Raw genomic sequence first — 25,079 nt, forward strand, 5'->3', positions numbered from 1 at the left:
GCATTGATCCATCAGAGAACTTTGGGAGGAAGATCTGTTGGCTCCATGTTCCTGCTTTGCTATAATTAAGATGCTGCAATTCTGTCTGTTCTGCTTCAAGATCCTCCTCGTTCCCTCAAATTGGGAAACCGGCCAAATTACATTCTGATATAAAGTCCAGGCCATTTTAGTTACAGTGATGGACGGAGCCAGGATTTTCCGTATTTGAAGGAAGGCAATAAACACGTACTGAAGAGTTCTCTTTCTACAATGAAAAAACTGTGTTGGGTACAGCGAACAAAGAAAAACAACACAGGAATACTTCATAGGAGAGCAAGATAGGTGCATCTCTCTCCCAAGGCATTCTACGACCGGATTTTAAAATGTATGATCTGCGTCTTGTCCTGCGGCGTTCCTTCTCCTTCACGCCAGCATAAGCGCTGATTTCTGAGACTGTTCCTCCCAGGGAATGTTAGAGCGCTTCGTCGGGTTTTCGAAAGTCCATATAGCTCATTTTCCCAGCATTAGGCTAAAGCTGACCGTTCGGATGAATGTTTCTTATTCTGCTAACAATGCTTAGGGCTGGACACACACACACCCCCAACTAAAAATAAAAGATGGTAAACATGAGGTTGCGTAAGTGTTCTTGCATTATTTGCTTCAGTTTCTGTGCAGTTTTAAGCAAGGGTAGGCTTGCCTTATTTGCTGGTTTGTTTGTTTTTTGCTCCTCCTGAGTTGGGTACCTCCAGAATCAATCCATAGATTGCAGGCCTTAGAATCATAGAGTTGGAAGAGACCCCAAGGGTCGTCAAGTCCAACCCCCTGCCATGCAGGAACACACAATCAAAGCACTCCTCTAACATATGTTCATTCAGCCTCTGTTTAAAAACCTCAAAAGAAGGAGACTCCACCACACTCCGAGGTAGTGCATTCCACTGTCGAACAGCCCTGGCAGAAAGTTCTTCCTAATGTTTAGGTGGAATCTGTTTTCCTGCGCCTTGAATCCATTACTCCGTGTCCTAATCTCCGAGGCAGCAGAAAACAAGCTTGCTCCCTCTTCAACCTGGCACCCCTTCAGATATTTAAACATGGCTATCATGTCACCCCTTAACCTTCTCTTTGCCAAACTAAACATCCTGCTTCCCGCAAAGCCCCTCTTCAGTATGGCATCGGTTCCAGATATTTCGCCGCTGCCTGACATATTACATGTTCCAGCTTGTCAATCTCCTCCTTAAATTGCAGTGCGATTTCCTCCCTTCTTTCCGAGCAAAGAGGAAGATCAGCGCTGCAGCCAGCCAGCCATTTTATTTTATTTCTGCTTCGGCAAGCCAGGCCACGCATCATGTAGTTGCTGGGACTGGGATGCAGTGGTGGGCCACCCCTGGGCTTTGGCCAAAAAGGGCCTGTCAGAAGAATGTGGGAAAGCCCTCTCAGCTTGAGTGTAGAAGGAGTTTGGCTGACGTCCAGAGAGACAAGCAGGCTCCAATTGATTAAGGATGGTGCTGCGTGGCCTAGACTGGCACTAAGTTTGATAAGGTTTAGTTTCCCTTCTACAAGCCTTGTGGTGCAGAGTGGGAAGCTGTGGTACGAAGCCAAAAGTTTCTGCGCATAACCTGATCGCAGTCCGGTAGAAGCGAAGCCCCATGCGGTAGCCGGATCAAGGTTGATTCCGCCTTCCATCCTCAGGTTGGTAAAACGAGTACCCAGCTTCCTAGGATTAAAGTGTAGATGACTGGGGACAGCAAAGGCAAACCACCCAGTAAACATAATCTGCCGTAGCAAATGTCACTATAGGCTGTCACTGAGCCAGTAACGACCTGGTTCTTGCACACGGGACTGGTAGCTTTAAAATCGGCATGGGGTGAGAGTTTTCGTAGTGCAGCTACTTTGCCTTCATCCAGCGCCAGTTCTGGGAGATGCACCGTATACCGATTGGCTGTTTGGTAATTTCCGGTCAGCTACCGGTTCTCTTGTAGTCTTCCCGGCCGTTTATTTGTGTCTCGGCTCGAAGAGGGGATACCTTAAAAGATTTTAAACTGAATGCCTGTCTGAATAAAACCTGCCTACTTTGGTAACCTTTTTTAAAAGAAAAAATTAAGTTTGTGAGAAGAGGAGTTTGAATTTATACCCCGCCTTTCTCTCCTGCTAGGAGACTCAAATACAAATACAAATACAATACCTTTAATGGCATATAAAAAGTGGTAAAATACAAATTATGTTAACTAGGAGACTCAAGGTGGCTGACAAGCTCCTTTCCCTTCCTCTCCCCACAACTGACACCTTGTGAGGTAGGTGGGGCTGAGAGAGGTCTGAGAGAATCCAGATCAGCTGAAGGTCGCCCGCGCGTGAACAATGCGAGTGAAGAGTTCGAGACACATCTGGTCTGGCACCAGATAAGTCTCTGCCATCGCAAGTGGAGGAATCCAAATCCAGTTCCTCCAGACGGTAGAACCCATCTGCTTCCGGACCACTACACTTGGCGCTGTGGAGCGCAGTCCTTTAACTTTCTCAAGCCGTCCACCATCTTGGCCAGGTGCGCATAAAAAGGCGAGTGGAGCTTTTCTCCCTTACTTGGGGAGAGGGGTGTTCTCAGCCATATGACATCTTTTCTATCCAGGAGTGTACAGGTCCCCTTCCGGGAAACAAAGTCCTGATGGTTCAGCCGTCTACATTGAAGGAATCAAGGGTGGGCTAAGGAAGTCTAGCCGTCCTCGAGGGCAAAAGGGATCCGTTGCAAAGGGGAGCTGCCTTCCCCTGCCATGAATTGGTTGCTACCCCCAGTTCACCACAGTGATATATGTGTGCTTTTTTCATAGCCATGTTTCTCCATAGAATTGTAGTCCTTAGGCCCCTTCCGCACATGCAGAATAATGCACTTTCACAATTGTTTGAAAGTGTTTTTTGCTGTTCCGCACAGTAAAATCCAGCTGCAAAGTGCATTGAAAGTGGATTGAAAGTGCATTATTCTGCAGGTGCGGAAGGGGCCCTAGAGTAGTAGTTAATGTGTTGGACCTGGAAAACCTGGTTTGAATCCCCGCTTGCACTGTGGAAACTTTCTGGGTGACCTTGGGCCAGCCATGTATTCTCAGCCCTGACCATGGTTAGTAGTTGGATGGGAGATCTCCAAGCAACACTAAGGTTATAACGAGTCAGGCAATGGCAAACCACCTCGCATTGCCTCTTGCCTCGAAAACCCTATGGGGGTCGCCATAAGAGCTGTGACTTGGTGGCAAAAGAAAAACGTAGCTATTTCCATTTTATTGCCTTCAATTTATCACGAAAACATCAGAGACCAATTGGGGGCACAGATCAGCAGACAGTGGTGAGATACCAACCTGAGCCCCTGAGAACTAGTCCCAAAAACCTGATTCTCACAGCCAGAGCCCAAGAGCTAACCAAGAGCCAGAGCCCAAGAGCTAACCAAGGTCATTCCCAGGGTGCGACCTGGTTCTGCTTTTTCAGAAATAAAACAGTTTTCTATGTGGCTCACGGGGCTGCATTTACATGGAGGGACCATCCAGGCTATTCCTCTGAGATGCATCACTTAGTGGATTTAATGCATCTAATTAGATGGACTTGAAGACCATAACGCAGGGGTGGCCAACCTATGGCACTCCAGGTGTTCATGGACTACAATTCCCATCAGCCGCTGCCAGCATGGCCAATTGGGAATTGGCTGATGGGAATTGTAGTCCATGAACATCTGGAGTGCCAGGTTGGCCACCCCTGCGGGTCGCCCGAAGTCAGCTGTGACTTGACAGCAAAAAGAAAGAAAAGAAAAAAAGCAGAAACCATTAAAAGGGAAAAAAGGCAGGTGCTCTGGGGCCACCTGCTGGATACCGCGCATCTTTCTCCCTGGGTCTATATGCAGGGGTGTTCAACGGCGCCCTCCAGATGTGCACGGACTACGATTCCCACCGGCCCCATGGCATGGCCGTGAACATCTGGAGGGGCACCGCTGGACACCCCATAGGGTTAGGGCTGCCTCGGGTTCTCCCAGCCAGAACCCGCACCCCCAGGAGTTAAACCTAAAAGTTATCGCCCACCCTCCAGCCCGGCGCTCGCTGGGAGGGCTGAGCCCCGCACTCTGCACCCGCTCAGAGGGCGCTGCGTTTGCAATCTGTGTCTGCAGCCCGTCCCCTGGCCTTGCAAAACGGCCCCTCCTGGTTTGCAAAAGGTCGCGCGGGAGGCGTTTGTTGACATCCGCGCTGCGGCCCCTCCCGGCTCTCCCTGTTGAGCAACAGGCGGGCGGGGAGAGGAGGCGGCAGGGCCAGCCGAGCAGCGGCGCCGGGCAGGTCCGGCTCTTCCTTCCTCTCGTTGGCCGGTGAGTAGCTGCCCGGACAGGCTCCGCTGCCGCTCTTCCCCTTGGCAGGGCTCCTGCGCTCTGGCTGGCTGCGCCAGGCGGAAATTCGGCCGGTGAAGCTTTTGCCCTGGCGCTGCTGTGCGCACGCTGCCTGTCCGAGTTCAGTGTTCGCGGTGGTTGGGGGCGGGGGGAGGCGTGTTAAGCCCCCGGGGAATATCGGGAAGGGCTTTAACGTGGGCCACGTTTTAGCCCAGAACCTGTTTTCATTGCCAAGGATGTTTCATGGCACGGACAAAAGAAGGGCGTACCTCTGAACATGTGCAGACAGTAACCACAGACCGCTGAAGTGCTGGGGATGAGTTTTACTTGCTTGGTTAAGTAACAGGGAGCAAAACCTATAGAAAAACCTCTTTATTCTTAGTTGATGGGTCAGGCTAGGCATCATTTTAGCAGAGGCTGATGGAGGAATGCCTTTTTAAAATGGCATCTGCCTAAATTTTGGAAGTATATTTATCTTTTTACAAACTGTTTAATCTGGGAAAGGAGATAATTGCCAGATTAGATGCCAGTTCCACCTAATCTGATAGTCTCTTTCCCACAATGGTCCGCGGGATATTCCTGCATCCGCCTTAGACAAGGGGGTATTAAGAGGTACGCTGCCCCTGAACCTGGAGGTTCTATTTAGATCCAGTAATGGTATTTAGTCATAATGGGTATCTTTTGTGCACTGGAAATTAGTGCATAGGGGTTTCAGGAAATCGGCCCTCTTCTGTTCCTAAGGGAACTGCTATGCAGGATTTCACGAGGGTATATCCTATTCCTTTTCTTGGAAGCCACTATCTCACAGAGCTACAAACTGGCTCAAGCTGGATGAGAGAACACCCAAAAGCCATTGAAACTGACCCTGTTTTGCTGACAGTCACTGTGCTTTCAGCAATGGGCAGGCAATAACTCATCAGGTGCTTTTTCCTTAAGAGAGACCTGCCAGTTGAATTGCTGCCTGTCATGTAGTGGCTAATGGCACGGTTCCTCTTTATGAATAAGTGGCAACCTGAGAAGTCAGACTCACAATGCTCCAAACCATTCTCCCGTTCACCTGATCCTTTGTGTACCTGCGTGGAAGCAAGTTCAACAGATTTCAGCACGGTTTGCTTCCGAACTAAGGGAGTGACTTGCAAACCTGGCGTGATAAAGAAGTTAAAACTCCCTAAAATGACTGCTCTTGGCAGAGCTAACACTGATCTCCGCTCTTGCGAAAAGACGGGCAGAGGGGGAGTCTTCGGCCCCAAGGACTTGTTTAAAGTAACAAAGAGTTGCTGGCTTGGAAGGAGCTTTTCGGCAGGCCATCCAACTTCCCCTTTCCCCCTGGTTATTGTTGCTACTGATAACGTTTAACTGCGCATTGTTAAAATATATTGCTCATAAAAAGAGGTCAAAGCAAGAGGGGGGAAGAACTTAGAAAATACACAGGGAAAAACAGAACATCAGAGGAAGGAGCTGAAAAGTAGAGGAATAACCGGCTGAGCTAAGAAGAGGGGCGTGGCTGGGACGTGTGGAAAGAAAGATTGAAGTTCATGTGTAATTAAAGGACAAAGAGTTTTCTTTTTGTGTTCTGTTTGGTAATCTCATCACTAACTCCTTATTAGCCCTTCTCATTTTATTGTTAGTAGGATGACAAGCCCCTGCTAGTGTGTTTATCTATTTCATATATATGTGTGCAGTGGTGGGATCCAAAAATTTTAGTAACAGGTTCCCTTGGTGGTGTGGGGGGGGGTGGGGGGGGGGGGGGGGGGGGGGGGAGTTGGGGGGGGGGGGGGGGGGGAGGGGTGAGGGGTGGCGGGCGGGGGGGGGGTGGAGGGGGGGGGGTGGGGGGGGTTGGGGGGGGTTGGGGGGGGGGGGGGGGGGGGGGGGGGGGGGGGGGGGGGGGGGGGGGGTGGTGGGGGTTGGGGGGGGTGGGGGGGGGGGGGGGTGGGGGGGGTGGGGGGGGGGGGGTGCGGGGGGGGGGGGGGGGGGGCGGGGTTGGGGGGTGGGGGTGTGGGTTGGGGCGGGGGGGGGTGGGGGGGGGGGGGGGTGGGGGGGGGGGGGGGTGGGGGGGGGGGGGGGTGGGGGGGGGGGGGGGTGGGGGGGGGGGGGGGTGGGGGGGGGGGGGGGTGGGGGGGGGGGGGGGTGGGGGGGGGGGGGGGTGGGGGGGGGGGGGGGTGGGGGGGGGGGGGGGTGGGGGGGGGGGGGGGTGGGGGGGGGGGGGGGTGGGGGGGGGGGGGGGTGGGGGGGGGGGGGGGTGGGGGGGGGGGGGGGTGGGGGGGGGGGGGGGTGGGGGGGGGGGGGGGTGGGGGGGGGGGGGGGTGGGGGGGGGGGGGGGTGGGGGGGGGGGGGGGTGGGGGGGGGGGGGGGTGGGGGGGGGGGGGGGTGGGGGGGGGGGGGGGTGGGGGGGGGGGGGGGTGGGGGGGGGGGGGGGTGGGGGGGGGGGGGGGTGGGGGGGGGGGGGGGTGGGGGGGGGGGGGGGTGGGGGGGGGGGGGGGTGGGGGGGGGGGGGGGTGGGGGGGGGGGGGGGTGGGGGGGGGGGGGGGTGGGGGGGGGGGGGGGTGGGGGGGGGGGGGGGTGGGGGGGGGGGGGGGTGGGGGGGGGGGGGGGTGGGGGGGGGGGGGGGTGGGGGGGGGGGGGGGTGGGGGGGGGGGGGGGTGGGGGGGGGGGGGGGTGGGGGGGGGGGGGGGTGGGGGGGGGGGGGGGTGGGGGGGGGGGGGGGTGGGGGGGGGGGGGGGTGGGGGGGGGGGGGGGTGGGGGGGGGGGGGGGTGGGGGGGGGGGGGGGTGGGGGGGGGGGGGGGTGGGGGGGGGGGGGGGTGGGGGGGGGGGGGGGTGGGGGGGGGGGGGGGTGGGGGGGGGGGGGGGTGGGGGGGGGGGGGGGTGGGGGGGGGGGGGGGTGGGGGGGGGGGGGGGTGGGGGGGGGGGGGGGTGGGGGGGGGGGGGGGTGGGGGGGGGGGGGGGTGGGGGGGGGGGGGGGTGGGGGGGGGGGGGGGTGGGGGGGGGGGGGGGTGGGGGGGGGGGGGGGTGGGGGGGGGGGGGGGTGGGGGGGGGGGGGGGTGGGGGGGGGGGGGGGTGGGGGGGGGGGGGGGTGGGGGGGGGGGGGGGTGGGGGGGGGGGGGGGTGGGGGGGGGGGGGGGTGGGGGGGGGGGGGGGTGGGGGGGGGGGGGGGTGGGGGGGGGGGGGGGTGGGGGGGGGGGGGGGTGGGGGGGGGGGGGGGTGGGGGGGGGGGGGGGTGGGGGGGGGGGGGGGTGGGGGGGGGGGGGGGTGGGGGGGGGGGGGGGTGGGGGGGGGGGGGGGTGGGGGGGGGGGGGGGTGGGGGGGGGGGGGGGTGGGGGGGGGGGGGGGTGGGGGGGGGGGGGGGTGGGGGGGGGGGGGGGTGGGGGGGGGGGGGGGTGGGGGGGGGGGGGGGTGGGGGGGGGGGGGGGTGGGGGGGGGGGGGGGTGGGGGGGGGGGGGGGTGGGGGGGGGGGGGGGTGGGGGGGGGGGGGGGTGGGGGGGGGGGGGGGTGGGGGGGGGGGGGGGTGGGGGGGGGGGGGGGTGGGGGGGGGGGGGGGTGGGGGGGGGGGGGGGTGGGGGGGGGGGGGGGTGGGGGGGGGGGGGGGTGGGGGGGGGGGGGGGTGGGGGGGGGGGGGGGTGGGGGGGGGGGGGGGTGGGGGGGGGGGGGGGTGGGGGGGGGGGGGGGTGGGGGGGGGGGGGGGTGGGGGGGGGGGGGGGTGGGGGGGGGGGGGGGTGGGGGGGGGGGGGGGTGGGGGGGGGGGGGGGTGGGGGGGGGGGGGGGTGGGGGGGGGGGGGGGTGGGGGGGGGGGGGGGTGGGGGGGGGGGGGGGTGGGGGGGGGGGGGGGTGGGGGGGGGGGGGGGTGGGGGGGGGGGGGGGTGGGGGGGGGGGGGGGTGGGGGGGGGGGGGGGTGGGGGGGGGGGGGGGTGGGGGGGGGGGGGGGTGGGGGGGGGGGGGGGTGGGGGGGGGGGGGGGTGGGGGGGGGGGGGGGTGGGGGGGGGGGGGGGTGGGGGGGGGGGGGGGTGGGGGGGGGGGGGGGTGGGGGGGGGGGGGGGTGGGGGGGGGGGGGGGTGGGGGGGGGGGGGGGTGGGGGGGGGGGGGGGTGGGGGGGGGGGGGGGTGGGGGGGGGGGGGGGTGGGGGGGGGGGGGGGTGGGGGGGGGGGGGGGTGGGGGGGGGGGGGGGTGGGGGGGGGGGGGGGTGGGGGGGGGGGGGGGTGGGGGGGGGGGGGGGTGGGGGGGGGGGGGGGTGGGGGGGGGGGGGGGTGGGGGGGGGGGGGGGTGGGGGGGGGGGGGGGTGGGGGGGGGGGGGGGTGGGGGGGGGGGGGGGTGGGGGGGGGGGGGGGTGGGGGGGGGGGGGGGTGGGGGGGGGGGGGGGTGGGGGGGGGGGGGGGTGGGGGGGGGGGGGGGTGGGGGGGGGGGGGGGTGGGGGGGGGGGGGGGTGGGGGGGGGGGGGGGTGGGGGGGGGGGGGGGTGGGGGGGGGGGGGGGTGGGGGGGGGGGGGGGTGGGGGGGGGGGGGGGTGGGGGGGGGGGGGGGTGGGGGGGGGGGGGGGTGGGGGGGGGGGGGGGTGGGGGGGGGGGGGGGTGGGGGGGGGGGGGGGTGGGGGGGGGGGGGGGTGGGGGGGGGGGGGGGTGGGGGGGGGGGGGGGTGGGGGGGGGGGGGGGTGGGGGGGGGGGGGGGTGGGGGGGGGGGGGGGTGGGGGGGGGGGGGGGTGGGGGGGGGGGGGGGTGGGGGGGGGGGGGGGTGGGGGGGGGGGGGGGTGGGGGGGGGGGGGGGTGGGGGGGGGGGGGGGTGGGGGGGGGGGGGGGTGGGGGGGGGGGGGGGTGGGGGGGGGGGGGGGTGGGGGGGGGGGGGGGTGGGGGGGGGGGGGGGTGGGGGGGGGGGGGGGTGGGGGGGGGGGGGGGTGGGGGGGGGGGGGGGTGGGGGGGGGGGGGGGTGGGGGGGGGGGGGGGTGGGGGGGGGGGGGGGTGGGGGGGGGGGGGGGTGGGGGGGGGGGGGGGTGGGGGGGGGGGGGGGTGGGGGGGGGGGGGGGTGGGGGGGGGGGGGGGTGGGGGGGGGGGGGGGTGGGGGGGGGGGGGGGTGGGGGGGGGGGGGGGTGGGGGGGGGGGGGGGTGGGGGGGGGGGGGGGTGGGGGGGGGGGGGGGTGGGGGGGGGGGGGGGTGGGGGGGGGGGGGGGTGGGGGGGGGGGGGGGTGGGGGGGGGGGGGGGTGGGGGGGGGGGGGGGTGGGGGGGGGGGGGGGTGGGGGGGGGGGGGGGTGGGGGGGGGGGGGGGTGGGGGGGGGGGGGGGTGGGGGGGGGGGGGGGTGGGGGGGGGGGGGGGTGGGGGGGGGGGGGGGTGGGGGGGGGGGGGGGTGGGGGGGGGGGGGGGTGGGGGGGGGGGGGGGTGGGGGGGGGGGGGGGTGGGGGGGGGGGGGGGTGGGGGGGGGGGGGGGTGGGGGGGGGGGGGGGTGGGGGGGGGGGGGGGTGGGGGGGGGGGGGGGTGGGGGGGGGGGGGGGTGGGGGGGGGGGGGGGTGGGGGGGGGGGGGGGTGGGGGGGGGGGGGGGTGGGGGGGGGGGGGGGTGGGGGGGGGGGGGGGTGGGGGGGGGGGGGGGTGGGGGGGGGGGGGGGTGGGGGGGGGGGGGGGTGGGGGGGGGGGGGGGTGGGGGGGGGGGGGGGTGGGGGGGGGGGGGGGTGGGGGGGGGGGGGGGTGGGGGGGGGGGGGGGTGGGGGGGGGGGGGGGTGGGGGGGGGGGGGGGTGGGGGGGGGGGGGGGTGGGGGGGGGGGGGGGTGGGGGGGGGGGGGGGTGGGGGGGGGGGGGGGTGGGGGGGGGGGGGGGTGGGGGGGGGGGGGGGTGGGGGGGGGGGGGGGTGGGGGGGGGGGGGGGTGGGGGGGGGGGGGGGTGGGGGGGGGGGGGGGTGGGGGGGGGGGGGGGTGGGGGGGGGGGGGGGTGGGGGGGGGGGGGGGTGGGGGGGGGGGGGGGTGGGGGGGGGGGGGGGTGGGGGGGGGGGGGGGTGGGGGGGGGGGGGGGTGGGGGGGGGGGGGGGTGGGGGGGGGGGGGGGTGGGGGGGGGGGGGGGTGGGGGGGGGGGGGGGTGGGGGGGGGGGGGGGTGGGGGGGGGGGGGGGTGGGGGGGGGGGGGGGTGGGGGGGGGGGGGGGTGGGGGGGGGGGGGGGTGGGGGGGGGGGGGGGTGGGGGGGGGGGGGGGTGGGGGGGGGGGGGGGTGGGGGGGGGGGGGGGTGGGGGGGGGGGGGGGTGGGGGGGGGGGGGGGTGGGGGGGGGGGGGGGTGGGGGGGGGGGGGGGTGGGGGGGGGGGGGGGTGGGGGGGGGGGGGGGTGGGGGGGGGGGGGGGTGGGGGGGGGGGGGGGTGGGGGGGGGGGGGGGTGGGGGGGGGGGGGGGTGGGGGGGGGGGGGGGTGGGGGGGGGGGGGGGTGGGGGGGGGGGGGGGTGGGGGGGGGGGGGGGTGGGGGGGGGGGGGGGTGGGGGGGGGGGGGGGTGGGGGGGGGGGGGGGTGGGGGGGGGGAGGGGGGGTGGAGGGGGGGGGAGGTCGAGGGGGGGGGGGTTTGGGGGGGACGGGGGGGGGTGGGGGGGGGGGGGGGAGGGGGGGGGGGGGGGTGGGGGGGGGGGGGGGGGGGGGGGGGGGGGGGGGGGGGGAGGGGGGGGGTGGCGGGGGTCGGGGGGGCGGTGGGAAGGGGAGGGGGGGGGGGGGGGGGGGGGGCGGGGGGGGGGGGGGCGGGGGGGGGGGGGGGGGGGGGGGGGGGGGGGGGGGGGGGGGGGGGGGGTGGGGGGGGGGGGGGGGGCTGATGGGAATTGTAGTCCGTGAACATCTGGAGAGCCGCAGGTGGCAGATCCTTGTTCAAGACAGAATTAAATGCACATAATGGCGTTTGAATTGACCATTGTTTCCATTTGTTGTGAGGTCAGCTGCAGAGAAAATTCCTGCTCAAAACTCACAGCAACTTTAATTAAAATGAGCAAAAGATGGCAAGTTTTAGGGAAATGGTCAGTCATGCAAAAAGAACAAGGTGTCCTGAAGGGTAGGTTCTTGCCATTAGGGTGAGACTGAATTGCTGTTCACCAGAGGCGTAGCAAGGGGGAAAGCGCCCGGTGCACCCTCCACCCATGTCCCGCCTCTGCCACGCCCCCACAGGGGCGCGCGCCCGGTGGATCACGCACTCCCCCGCCACCCCCTTGGACTACGCCTCTGCTGTTCACTCACACACAGACTGTACCATTTTTGATCTTTCTGAGTGGCATCTAAGCAGTGTAGTATCCTTTTACGTCTACGCTTAGAACAAGACATCCTTATCTGGGAAGAGGGTCTGTGTGTTCCCATTGGAACCAAGAATGGAAAATCTGGGACCTGAAATGAATTTGTGCACTTCTTAGTATTAGCGTTCATCAATAGGTGGTCAACAGCGACAGCTGCTTTTTGCAGACTGAGATTTCTTTATTCATCTAACTCAGCATTTTCTCTCCTGCTGGAAATCGTCGGGAGAGCTAATGCGGTCCCTTGCAGAGTAAGTCTGCGCAAGAGTGTGCTGTTGATCCTTTGGATCCCCATGCTTGCGGCCCTGCCTTGAGAGTAATGCTTTCCCCAGAGCCTCAGTACCTCCTTAATTGATATTTGTGATTGTTTCCCCAAGAAGCAAGGAATGAGAAGAAAAAAAAACGCAAGGGTGACCAGGTAATAACTAAAGTTGCCAGTCACTCCCAAACATAGAACCAGGTTTTTTTTACTGCCCATTTGGAAAAAAAAGTTCAGACGCCACTTTGTTTGAAATTATCATAGAGAAAATGAATGGTTTGTTTTTTGGCGACGACTTCCAAGTGTTTGTTGCTGTTAGGGAGAAAGAAAACGGATGACAATTGCTTTTGCACAAGAAACGTTCTAATTTAAGCTAATATGGGCTGTGAATCAGAATGGCCCATTCCTGGTCTTTCAAAGTGATCTGGGGAGTACAGGCATGATCCAAAATCTCAAGCCGCTGCATTGAGCTCATTTGTCCAATGAAAAGTTCTGGGTTGGGATCAAAGAATTATTCAGCAAGAACCATATCCCCCCACCTCCCTCTAGGGCAGTGATGGCGAACCTTTTCGAGACCGAGTGCCCAAATTGCAACCCAAAACCCACTTATTTATCGCAAAGTGCCAACACGGCAATTTAACCCGAATACTGAGGTTTTAGTTTAGAAAAAACTGTTGGCTCCAAGGCGGGCGTTACTCGGGAGTAAACTTGGTGGTAGTCAGTGGCTTTGCTTTGAAGCAACCATGCAACTCTTCCAATGGATGAATCACAACCCTAGGAGGGTTTACACAGAAGCAAGCCCCATTGCCAGCAACAGAGCTTACTCCCAGGTAAAGGATTGCGCGTTAGTTCTTTGCATGAAAATCAATGGGGTTTAGCAGCGCTTAACAGGGTTACCTACACTGCCTCCCCAAAACTAGGTCTTAGGTTTAATGCTAATAATCGAGCCCAGCAGCCCAGGCCAGCCTAGATGGGGGGGGGGGGGCACTCTGTTTGCATGTGCCCACAGAGAAGGCTCTGAGTGCCACCTCTGGCACCCGTGCCATAGGTTTGCCACCACTGCTCTAGGGTTACTTCAGCAAAAATGGCTGCCTATGCCCTAGCTTAGATGGGTCTTTATGTCCGCCACATGGGTACAATCTTTTCCCCATTGCTTTTCCCCCTCTTTTGTATGGTCTCTTTTTCCATGGCCTTTTTCCCCCATTGTTCTTCCCTACTCTTTTGTATGGTCTCTTTTTCCATGGCCTTTTCCCCCATTGTTCTTCCCTACTCTTTTGTTTGGCCTTTTCCCATTGCTCCTTCCCTCTCTTTTATACCTCTTCCGGAAGCTATTCTAGAACTCTCTCCCAGGCCTTTAAGAAGTAAGACATGTCTGGTTCTGGTGGTTTTTCCAGGCTGTGTGGCCGTGGAAGAAGATCCACCAAACCACGGCCACACAGCCTGGAAAACCCACCAGAACCAGTTGAATACGGCCATGAAACTCTTCGATTAGACATGTCTGTTTCATGAGGCCTGTCTGGAATCTAGTTCATTTTGCTGGGCTCGTGTTCTATCCTTAAGAATTGACTGTACATTTTAAATGTTTTTGTGAGACGCCCTGGACTTACGGAAGGCGCCACGGCACACTTTAAAAAATATATATAAATATCCCTCTGCTGCGTAGCTCATCCTGTCCAAAACTCCTTGAGATGGTGAGTTTTTGTTCTTACTTGTATGTTTCAGAAACATTACTATCAACCGATGTGGACTTTGGTCGGGGCAGGGGCAAAGCAGCTAGCAACATCTGCAAAAGCAACAACACTTGTGATTCCTTCTGGTGTCAAGTGGATCCAGTCCAGAGTTCAAAAGCTGGATCCAGACGAGAACTGTGTCTACTTGGAAAACAACCAAAAAGTAATGCCCTTTAAAAAAAAAAAAGCTGCCAACTTAGCTAATTCTTCAACCACCTTTAAATATTTACAAAGACCCGCCAACTCCAAAAGCATCCTTGAGTCTTGGTCAAAGTTTCTGTGGGTTTCCAACTTGAATAGAAGCTCCTCCACGCCTGTGTCCTGTGAAACTCCTGAGTGTGTAGAGGGCAGGGGCTGTAGAAATCAGGGAGAAGGAAGGGGACGTGTTCTAGCTCTTGCAGGACCTCTACCTGAACTGAAAAGATCTGAAACGTGTAGACACAACTCTCAGTAGCTGCTCACCTCTTGTGTAACAGTTAACGAGGCTCAATGTGATCAGTAAACACAGTAGTCCTCGTTGTAAAAAAAAGTAATGTAAAATAAGCCCTTCAGTAATTATAGATCCAGTTTTGGGAACACTGAGCAGTCTGGATGCAGACAGTATTCTGTAACACAAAAGATTTAAAACTGAAAATGGAAACTGTCTTGAAGTCAAGTCACGCTAGTGACTGGCTTTGGTAAAACAGCTTTGCATCCTGGAATAATACCTAGAAATATTGCTTTGCACTTTTATTGCTGAAGAAGTTTCGTATACATCACCACGTTATAATCCTTACAACAGTTCTGCAAGGTAGACCAGTAGTGCTATCTCCATATTGCAGACTGGGGGCTAGCTGACACCAAGCAGTCTCCCTGTAACTGCCAAGAAAGTTCAGGGCGGAGGAGAGGTTTGGACTGGGAGCTTCCAGGTCACAGCTGATGCTCATAGCTACCATGCAGGTCTTTAGTACACGTGTTTGTTTATTAATGTACATAAGTGTCTCTTCTTACATTGCTATGTTATAACTGATGTCTTATATTACAGATATCTTATAAGTATCTTATCATTGCTCTTGGGCTCCAGCTACACTATGAAAAGGTATTGTTCTTTTGAAGATCTTCTCTCTTTAGTAGTGTAAACTATGGCCAGGACTTAAACATACAGATTCCTCAAAGCCTTGAGACATTTCCAAAGGAGTCTTTTGTGCACCACCCACTCAGATGTTGGGATACACAGGTCTAAAGTCCTCTTGGGTGCCCTTGTATACAGGTGCCAGGTTAACAAGTTACTAGTCCACAACACATATGATAGTTCTGCATTAGATTCCACAAGCAGGTGCTTTCTGGGAAGAACTTATGTAACATGCGAAACATGTGTCAGGCTCCCAATCTTGATCCTCCTTGATCTGAGATTGCAAATGCCTTAGCAGACCAGGTGCTCGGGAGCAGCAGCAGCAAAAGCAGCAGGCCATTGCTTTCACCTCCTGCATGTGAGCTCCCAAAGGCACCTGGTGGACCACTGCGAGTAGCAGAGTGCTGGACTAGATGGACTCTGGACTGATCCAACAAGGCTCTTTCTTATATTCTTATGGGACCTTTGGGGCCTCTGGTGACATATCTTCAGTTAATGATGCTCTAGTGCCTTAAATTTCTAGCACAAGATCACTGCTTGACTGAAAGAACTGTGTTTTAAGTTTTATATATAGGGTGGGTAAGCAGGTATAGTAGATATAGAATAACCACCAAAGATTGGGTTTAGGGAAGCATATTAAGCATTTTCATTTTTTCCTCTATGGATATTCGGTCCATAGAAGCAATAGAATAGCATTACATTATTAGTAGTTACTGGAGTGGTTTAATGTGTAAAAGAAAAAAAGGGCTAATTTAAATGAGACATACCGTCAGAATAAATGTAGCTCCAGGCTGTGTGCATGACTGATATGGAGGATCAGTCAGATCCTGGATCTAAATCCACTAAAATGAGACAGATCCAGTATAAAGCATGAAGAATGACATCCCCTGGCCTTATTAAATACAGCACAGCTAATTTTGTTCTGTTGCAGATCAAAGGCTTGCCTGAAGGTTTCAAATACCCTAAAATAGGTTCCAATTATTCCATTCACACAGTAGAGAAAACGTGGAAAGCTCTCCAAGACTTCGAGGAAGGAAATGCCATTTTCACTTTTCCAAACACGCCGGTGAAGTGCGCAGGCGCACCCCAAAAGATCATGTACCTGTCAGATGCCTACTTCAGAAAGGTATGGGCCAGCTGCAACTGGAGGCATCGTCGATTAACGGATTTGTGGTGCTGTCTGACGTTTTAAAATAGTTGAGTTTTTAAAAGTCAGATCTTCAGTTATATAGATACCAGTGTTAACAGTTGCAATACTCCATCTGTTCACACAGCATTTAGCTCTAAGTGAGATGTTATGACTTCTCTAAACTTCACATTTACTGTTATATAACTTTGTCTTCTTATGGGCTTGGTAAACAGATGGCTTGAATGTTGACATGTAACCTATCCATGGAAGATCTCAAGATGTTACATAAATCCCAGTAGAGGTGGTAATGTTTCATAAATTATTTGTGGGGCAGCACAGATCTGACAAGATGAGATGCCTTGTTCGACTACAGCAATGACTTAAGGCCAATACTCCAGAGATCCTTAAAAGGTAAACCTACGGTTAAAGGCTTAGTTTAGTGTATTGAGGAAGAGGAGTTTGGATTTATATCCCACCTTTCTCTCCTGTAAGGAGACTCAAGATGGCTTACAAGCTCCTTTCCCTTCTTCTCCCCACAACAGACACCTTGTGAGGTAGGTGGGGCTGAGTGTGTTCTGAAGAACTGTGACTAGCCCAAGGTCACCCAGCAGGAATGTAGGAGTGCGGAAACATATCTGGTTCACCAGATAAGCCTCTGCTACTCAGGTAGAGGAGTGGGGAATCAATCCTGGTTCTCCAGATTAGAATCCACCTGTTCTTAATCACTACACCATTCTGGCTCCCATTGGACTTCTAGTGGTAGATAGAGACTCAAGAGCAGGGGTGGGCAATTAATTTTTCCATGGGGATGTAGTAGTGCACCGCCGACCCAGCAGTGCCGTAGTAGAACGTTGGGACGCCAACGGACCTGCGGCCTTGCCGGTCGCATCGCACCCCCACTCCTCATCCCCCCATGAGTCACGGGTCATGAACTGTCTGGCTCAATCACCGGGCGCAGGGACAATGGTCTTGCCCCCTAGGTGAGGATTAGCCTCAGACGCTGACGCCCTTCTCCAAGCACGTAGGCCAGATGCCGAGATCATGCATCACATGATGATCTCCCGGCCTCCCGCTCTCCCGGAACTCCCCCCCAGTCCTCCCTCCTACACTCCCCCGATAGAGTAACACAAGGTGCCAGGAACTGGCAGATCGGAGACTCGCTAGGAACACGGACCTCCGGGTCTCCGGGCTAGTTGGCTATCTCCACTAGATGTTATCTCCTCCCGCCTCGTCTCCGTTTCTATTGACCAAGCGTGGCTCTAATTGCTACAGGGGCTGCATAAGAAACAGAAAATATTGTGGAGGGTCGGGCCAGCAGGCGAGATGCGATTCGCAGAAGCCGCAAGGCCAAGGTAACCGCTTCTGCGGGCTTTCAAAGACTACCCCCCAGCACTGCAGGGGGCCAGTCAGGGTAATCCGGCGGGCTGGATGTGGCCCGCGGGCCGTATAATGCCCAGGTCTGCTCAAGAGGCTGGTTATACCCTGACTTTGCCTGAGTGACAGCAACATCCTAAAGAACAATTTTGTGTAAGAGAGACAGAGAGAACAGAGAAAAGGAGATAAACAAGGTACAAGGCTTTTACTGCTAATAGTTGTGAAAAAGGAAATTCAGCAGGGGCATCACACTTGTCTGACAAGTTCTCTTTTATACAGTGGTAAGCACAGCAACTGTTCATGCGGTCGCCCAAGCCCTTAACATGGGATGAATGTGTATGATTTAAGTGGTCATATATTATAGAGTGGTGTCAAGGGGAATCCTAGGTGCAAAAGAGTTAAAGACTGTGACTATAATAATCAATGCTACGCTTTGTACCCATTTCAAGAAATTCCGTTCGAAATGTTTCACAAGCATTCGCGCCTGGAAAGCACCTCTTGATGGAGCTTCAGCAGCAAATGTTGTAGATGGATCAGCATTTTATTGATTGATTGATTGATTGATTGATTGATTGGATTTTAAACCACCCATCCCCGAAGGGCTCTGGGCGGCACACAGCAGGCCTGCAGCAACCATACAAAGTAGCATTAAAACACAGCAGGCTAAAAACAGCATTTTATACATAAAACTAAGGTAATTTAAAACAATTTACAAATCTAAAACCATAAAGCACGGCGGCAGCGATAATATATGTGGCGCCCGATCCCAAGGCCGGGAGGGGACAGTGCTAATTAGATGGTATCAGGCGTACCAATGATGGCACGCAACACAAGAGCATCCTAGAGGGGAAGTCCATGGCTGGCCTCACCAAAGGCCCGGTGGAACAGAACTGTTTTACAGGCCCTGTGGAATTCACCAAGATCCCGCAGGGCCCACACCTCTGATGGAAGAGTGTTCCACCAGGCAGGGGTCAGGGCCGTAAAAGCGCTGGCCCGGGTAGAGACCAGCCGCATCATGGAGGGGCCAGGGGTCACCAGTAAATTTGCCTCTGCCAACCGCAGAGGCCTACCTGGGACATATGGGGTGAGACGGTCATGATACATCAGTATCATGAGACAATAAAACTGACCCACTAGCATTCAATGCAACTTATTTATTATTGAATCAAAAAAGAAATGCTCACCATTAGTCACTTTCCTCCATCGAATGATTCTTGGATGAGTCCACAAAATGTTGGGAAAGACTCATTTACTAGGTGTGTGGCTTGCATCAGTGTATGCTGCCTTGAATATCCTCCAAATGAAAGAATGTCCCACAAAATGAGACAAATAATCAAACAGCTGTTTCATGACTCCTAAAATGTCAGACAGCTGGGTTTTTTTCATCCATAGGTCACCTGTTTATCAGGATGACTTTGCCTGTAGACAGAACCGGAGATTCCCAGTTCCTCTGGTATTAAGCAGCTGATTTTTCAGTGGGCTAACATCTGCTGACGGTTACGCTGAATTAAGGTCCTGTTGGGCATGGGTCAGTTTTGCATTGTAATATGACATTGTTAATAAAAACAGATCCACAGACAGCTCTTGAATGGCAGCATAGTAGATGGATGCCTTCACTTTTGTATTAAGAACATTCAGGCAGCTGTGCCTAGTTTTTATAAGCCTAATGCACAGGTAAACAAAAACTGTAATTCTTAAAACCATTTTTGCAGTTAGCACTTTTTCCCCTCTCGCCCCCAGACCGGAAAGCGACCCAAAGCCGACATAACCTTCAACACAGCGCTCGGTGTAATATTTGGTGTGCAGAAGTACGCTGACGCCCTGCTCGAGATAATCAAGTCAAGGAACATTACAGTTAACTACCGACATAACCTCGTAGAGGTTCGAGCCGATAAACAGGAAGCTGTCTTTGAGAACTTGGACAAACCTGGAGTGACGGAAGTCTATCAGGTCAGGAAATGTAATCTTTCCAGTACTTCTGTTTGTAAGTGTGGTAGGATCTTGCCCCTCAACATCTTCCTGATCATGGTGTGACAGGACATGTTTGTGCTGTTTCCTCTTAAAAACAGCACATGTTGGTGAATTATATGGGAAGCTGAATTTAGTTGGTATGTTAAAACAGGAGACTTTCTAATTGACAGATCCTCAACATAGCGCCCATGGGCACCCAGCAGGTATTTTTAGGAAGTGAGTGGGGCCAAGTAGGGCTTTTGCCCAGCAAGGCTTTGCCCAGCTTGTTAAAGAAGAATTTGGATTTATATCCCCTTTCTTTCCTGTAAAGGGACTCAAAGGGGCTTACAATTTCCTTTCCCTTCCCCCCCCCCCCCAATAAACACCCTGTGAGGTGGGTGGGGCTGAGAGAGCTCCGAAGAACTGTGACTAGTCCAGGGGTCTGCAACCTGCGGCTCTCAGCTGATGGGATTTGTAGTTCATGGACATCTGGAGAGCTGCAGGTTGCAGACCCCTGGACTAGTCCAAGGTCACCCAGCTGACATGTGTTGGACTGCATGAGCTAATCTGGTGCACTGGATAAGCCTCCACAGCTCAATTTTGCTTTGGTAGTAGCTGCCAGCGCACCACAATGATCTGCATTGCATTACTGAAGTTAGGCAGTGGATGAATCTGCCTCCTGTGGTAGTCGTTCTGTTGCTGCTCCCACCACGCCATGTCAGAATTCTAAATGTGCTTGCAGACTCAAAAATGTTGGGAGACTCCTGCTCTAATTCATTCCCCACCGGGCCAGCCGGCATAAGCCAAACCACCAGACTGAGAGAACAGTAAATACATCCTTTCTCTTGCAAGGCATCCTTCTGACTTTCTGGGAAGGATATCTCAAGCTAAATGGTTTTCTGCTCTCAGTTTGGTGTGAGGAGAAATACCTTTCCAGACTCCGGATCCATCTTTAAGCTTGAGGGAACAGCACAGGAGCTTCTGAGAGAAGCAAGAACTTCAGCGTGTTTAAGAGCAGATGGGTTCTAATCTGTAGAACTGGGTTTGATTCCCCACTCTTCCACCTGAGTGGCGGAGGCTTATCTGGTGAACCAGATGTGTTTCCCCACTCCTACATTTCTGCTGGGTGACCCTGGGCTAGTCACAGTTCTTCAGAACTCTCTCAGCCCCACCCACCTACCTCACAAGGTGGGGAGAGGAAGGGAAAGGAGCTTGTAAGGTCACCTTGAGTCTCCTTACAGGACAGAAAAGTGGGGCATAAGTCCAAACTCTTCTCTTCTTCTTCATGTGATAGGAACAATTATAACCTCACTGGTATCAGGGCCAGGAGTGTCAGGACAGAAAACATCCTAGCACAGCAAGGGACTAGGCAGCGATCAGAGGCATGGAATCGTCCACTCTGCTACTGAGTGACGCAGCCTCACCACATTGCTGTCCCTGCACATATGCAAAGAAGCCAGAAGCATAACTCTTGCTTGCTACACTCATGCACAAGCATCAGGATACACGAGTTGTTCTGTAGGGGGAGGTTCCTGACTCCTAGCTGAGGGCCACTGATCTACTTGTTCCGAATACTTGCGGCCATATGCTTCAGCGATCTTTCTTCTTTCCAACCAGTATGGAATGCTTCATGTCACGCCACCTATGGGCCCCCCTGATGTACTCCTCAACAGCCCGGTCTCTGATGCTGCTGGCTGGGTCGATGTAGACAAGGAAACGTTGCAACATAAAAAATACCCAAACGTGTTTGGGATTGGAGACTGCACTAACCTCCCTACCTCAAAGACAGCTGCAGCTATAGGTAACTTGAGCGTCTTGGGTTTAATTGTATTCTTGGAACAGATGGTACAAAGTTCTAGGCCGTGACTTGGAGGGCCCAGGCCAGTTTCACCAGATTTCAAAAGCTAAGCAGGAGTGCTGTGCATATCGTATATACTCGCATATAAGTCGACCTTTTCAGCACATTTTTTGTGCTGAAAAAGCCCCCCTCGACTTATACGTGAGTGAGGTGTATTTTAAAAAATATTTTAGGGGTTTTACTTTGTCGGCCACCAGGGGGCACAGTTTTTAGGCTAGCAGCACCAAACTTTCAGGGATTTTTCAAGAGACTCTCCTGATGATACCAGCCAAGTTTGGTAAAGTTTGGTTCAGGGGGCCCAAAGTTATGGACCCCCGATGTGGGTGCCCCCATCCGCCATTGTTTCCAATGGGAGCTAATAGTAGATGGGGCTACATTTTGAGGGTCCATAACTTAGGACCCCTTGAACCAAACTTCACTAAACCTGGGTGGCATCATCAGGATAACCGTGAATAGTGGGGCGTTCCAGAGGTTCATCAGGGTGAGAGATTAGAGAAAACAAGAATGCCCTTTTAAAATCTATGACTGTGTTTGTCAAAACCATTATTTTGTGCGTTACTGAACATGGTACTTTGAGACATGAGCATTTATAGTTCATCAAACAACGATCAAATGGATTGGGGGGGGGGGGGTGGAGCATGGCGAGGTATGTTACTAAGATCCAGGCAGACCATTCTACAACAAAGAAAGTCCAGCGTGTTGAGTTCTGTGGCGGAGGAAATACAACCCGATTCAGTCTGGTTCTGAGACTAGTTTACTCCCCACTAAGTTCACTGGCATTTGGTCACAAATTATTGTAACTTGGGTTACTTGGTGATTTACTTCCTCCCTTACATTTTAATTAGGGGTTTCACACACATACCCAAATAATGTTGATGAAATTCTCAATTAAAGAAAGAGAAATCAGAGGATAGCAAAGCAACTGGAAACAGATCTGCCTCTTAATGCATGAGAATGAATTGGTATAGGTCAGGAACACTTTGATACCTGAGTTCTCTGGGGCCTGGCTGTAACCATCCAACATATGTGGGGTCGCCCTATAAATAGCTCTGAGGCTACCCTATCCCACAGCTGCCAAACAGGTTTTAATTCAGTCAGTCAGCTGTTAACTGTATCACAAATGTGTGCTTGTTACCAGATAACTGTCGAAACTTAGTGAATCTCATATCCCGCACTTCTACTCACCCTATTTGAACTTCAAGCAAGTATTTTTCATATTAGTCGAGCAGTCAAGGTGGCAAACTGATAGTGTTCATATCTCAGAATGCAATCCCGCAGGCACTCATTTGGCAATAAATTACCCTTGAGCCAGAGGGAGTTATTTCCAACTAATGGCTCTGATCCAACTGATACATCTGCTTTACCAAGCAAATCATTCTAGCCGGGTAATGCCTCCTCTGCTTTAATTGAGAAGGCAGAGGATGTTCCCAGCTCTGAGATATGCTAGCTAGAACCTATGCCACGTAAAATTAAACTATGCTATAGCCTTTTAGCCCTTCCCTATAATGCTCCCATTACTAGCAGTGGGATTTAAGTAGCTCAGTTTAATGGGACTTAACTATTAACTTTAGCTAGATCATAGCCCCTCTGTAAATTAGTGACACGAAAGCTACAAGGGCGAGTGATAAGCACGGTTACATTAGCAGGCACAGCATTCTTGCGAATATACTCAAAAGCTTATCTTGTGCAATTAAGAAACGTTTGGAGCCTACAGAAAGCGATCTTGCCCTTTCATGCCCTTTCTGTAAAAAAAATAGTAATACAAATCAACAGAGCTGGGACTTGAAATATAGCTTCAAGACATCAGCATTGCTATGTCAGCAGGAAAAAAGTTTCATCGCTCACTAACAAACTCTTATTTTTATCTCTGACGTAGCTGGCCAGTCTGGAGTACTTGATAAAACCATTTCTTCCATAATGAAAGGCAAAACTCCAACTAAGAAGGTAATAAGTAGTTTTATGGATTTGTCCTTAAATGGGTAGAAGTATCTTTGGAAACACGGGATTTCTAAACCCATACACTTCGTAACCCTTACAGCAACTGTTTTAACTTTAAAAGGGGTGCTTTGCTTTCACAGCACAACCTCCATATATTCTCTCAGCAGATGTAAAAGCTTAAAAACAATAACTTGGTATCTCTTTCCTCCTTTTCAATGTGTGCATTTCAAGTCACATGCAATGCGTGCTAAGGGCGGTAGCGCAACGGCTTATAATAGCTTGCTTAAGATAGAACGGTAAAGCGGTTTTCATCAAAAGATAGCGGTGAAATATGATCAAGTATGGACGGGCTTTAGAACATTGCAGAATGTATTATTAACTTCAATAGGCAAATTTCTGTTCCCATCTGCAGTTCTCTTTATGAACATCAAGCTTGGATTCTGAGTATCTGGGAACTGTCTGTGGATTTGGTTGTTGAATATTTGCATTCTCTGGACTCATTTGATTTTTATTTTTCATTTTGGGGAGACACCTTTTATGTAGAAAGTGGTGGGGTTTTTTTAAAAAAAAAATACTGAGATAATGAAGCAAATGCTTATCCCCAAAATGTCAGCTCAGACATACTTTGACTCTTCCAGTTCTAGGATTGCTGAAATAAACAAAATGCTATTGATTGGTTCTGGTGGGTTTTCTGGGCTCCGTGGCCGGCAAAACGTTAGGAACAAGATCCACCAGACCACGCCACACAGCCTGGAAAACCCACCAGAACCAGTTGAATCCGGCCGTGAAAGCCTTCGAAAATGCTATTGAGATGAGTTCTGATTTGCACCTTACATTCGTTGTCCAACATTTCGCAGTACGACGGCTACACGTCCTGTCCGCTGGTAACAAACTACAACAGGGCAATCCTTGCAGAGTTTGATTACAATGCACAGCCTTTAGAAACGTTCCCCATTGACCAGAGCAAGGAAAGACTGACAAGTTTTCATATGAAAGCCAACATGATGCCGCCTCTTTACTGGCATGGGCTGCTGAAGTAAGTATTTTGTGTGTACCCTACTTAAGCCAGAATAAGTTGACAGACAAGGAATATTGACTAAGAAACGGCATTTGTGTGAGTTTGAAGGAGAGTGCTTCAGCGGTTTGCAACTGCTGAGATTTTACTTAATGATTTTTCCATTAGAATTCAATTCAAATAGCTTTTGTTTATTTATGAGTCAGCCTCTACTAATTATTTTATTTATTTATACAAACACATTCTGTTGTGTATGTTTGTACATGTGTCTGTGTGTAAACACACACACACCTCTTCTTAGAAGATCCACTGTGTTGCACAGAACTATTGGCAAACATGGTCACCCTAAAGCGCTTGATTTGCTGATTAATTTTACTACAAAGAAATGCAAAGTATGTTTCAGTTACTTCAGTATCCTCACGGTAAAAACATTTTCCTTTTTGTTCCCTTGCAGGGGATTCTGGGGAGGTCCTGCTCCAATAAGGAAACTGCTACACCTAGGGCTGAAATAATCTTCATTTTCTGTCTCAATAACCAACAACTCCAGCATATCTTAACAGGCACCACAGCCTCCAGGAAGCATCCAGGGGGTGGATATTCATTTCTTTCTGCACAAATAAAATCATTTTCACTGCAGGAACCTGTGCTTCAGGGTCATCTCTTGAAATGGTATTCAAATAATTGAAAATCCAAAAAAAAAAAAATATTAAAACTGCTTTGGGTGTACTTCAGAAGATGTTACATTCGCTGACTCAGTAGAAGTCGCTTTGCAATAAGCATCGGATTACCAGTAATGGGTTTCTATGGGAAGAAACTGTAAACAATTTCTAGCTGAGAAGTGAGAAATCAGTGTTCAGCACAATTCAGTCAATAGCTGCATGTCTGCCGCTTTCCTGCTGCTATTTTTTTTCTACCCATCAGGGTAATGCGAAGTTGCTGTCTGCATACTACATAGGATCTCAGCTTTCAAAGTGGTTGCAGTAACTAACAGCGTGACCTGGAAAGACTCCAGATCTCAGGTCACCCAAGAACTCTGGGTGACTTCAAACGAGCAATTATAAGCACAGCCTTTGCCACACTATCTCCTTCAATCACCAGTTGAGTCATGTGGTCCACTTTGTAAGTGTGGTGTAAGGATTGCTGAGATAATCTTCCTTCGAATGTTAATAAGCA

At 55.5% G+C, this 25,079-nt stretch overlaps 1 protein-coding gene across 1 annotated transcript; it reads left to right on the plus strand.

Moving 5' to 3' along the window:
• The first annotated feature begins 5,494 nt into the window (after window positions 1–5,494).
• SQOR (sulfide quinone oxidoreductase) lies at window positions 5,495–24,565 on the plus strand. Its single transcript, XM_048519754.1, has 9 exons — window positions 5,495–5,584; window positions 13,524–13,694; window positions 14,556–14,609; window positions 15,574–15,768; window positions 18,886–19,095; window positions 20,713–20,896; window positions 22,830–22,897; window positions 23,749–23,927; window positions 24,361–24,565. Exons 1-9 carry the CDS (start codon window positions 5,495–5,497, stop codon window positions 24,416–24,418), a joined length of 1,209 nt encoding a protein of 402 aa, XP_048375711.1. The 3' UTR covers window positions 24,419–24,565.
• The last annotated feature ends 514 nt before the right edge of the window (window positions 24,566–25,079 follow it).

This window comes from Sphaerodactylus townsendi, linkage group LG17, assembly GCF_021028975.2.
Source record: "Sphaerodactylus townsendi isolate TG3544 linkage group LG17, MPM_Stown_v2.3, whole genome shotgun sequence".
Classification (NCBI taxonomy): domain Eukaryota; kingdom Metazoa; phylum Chordata; class Lepidosauria; order Squamata; family Sphaerodactylidae; genus Sphaerodactylus; species Sphaerodactylus townsendi.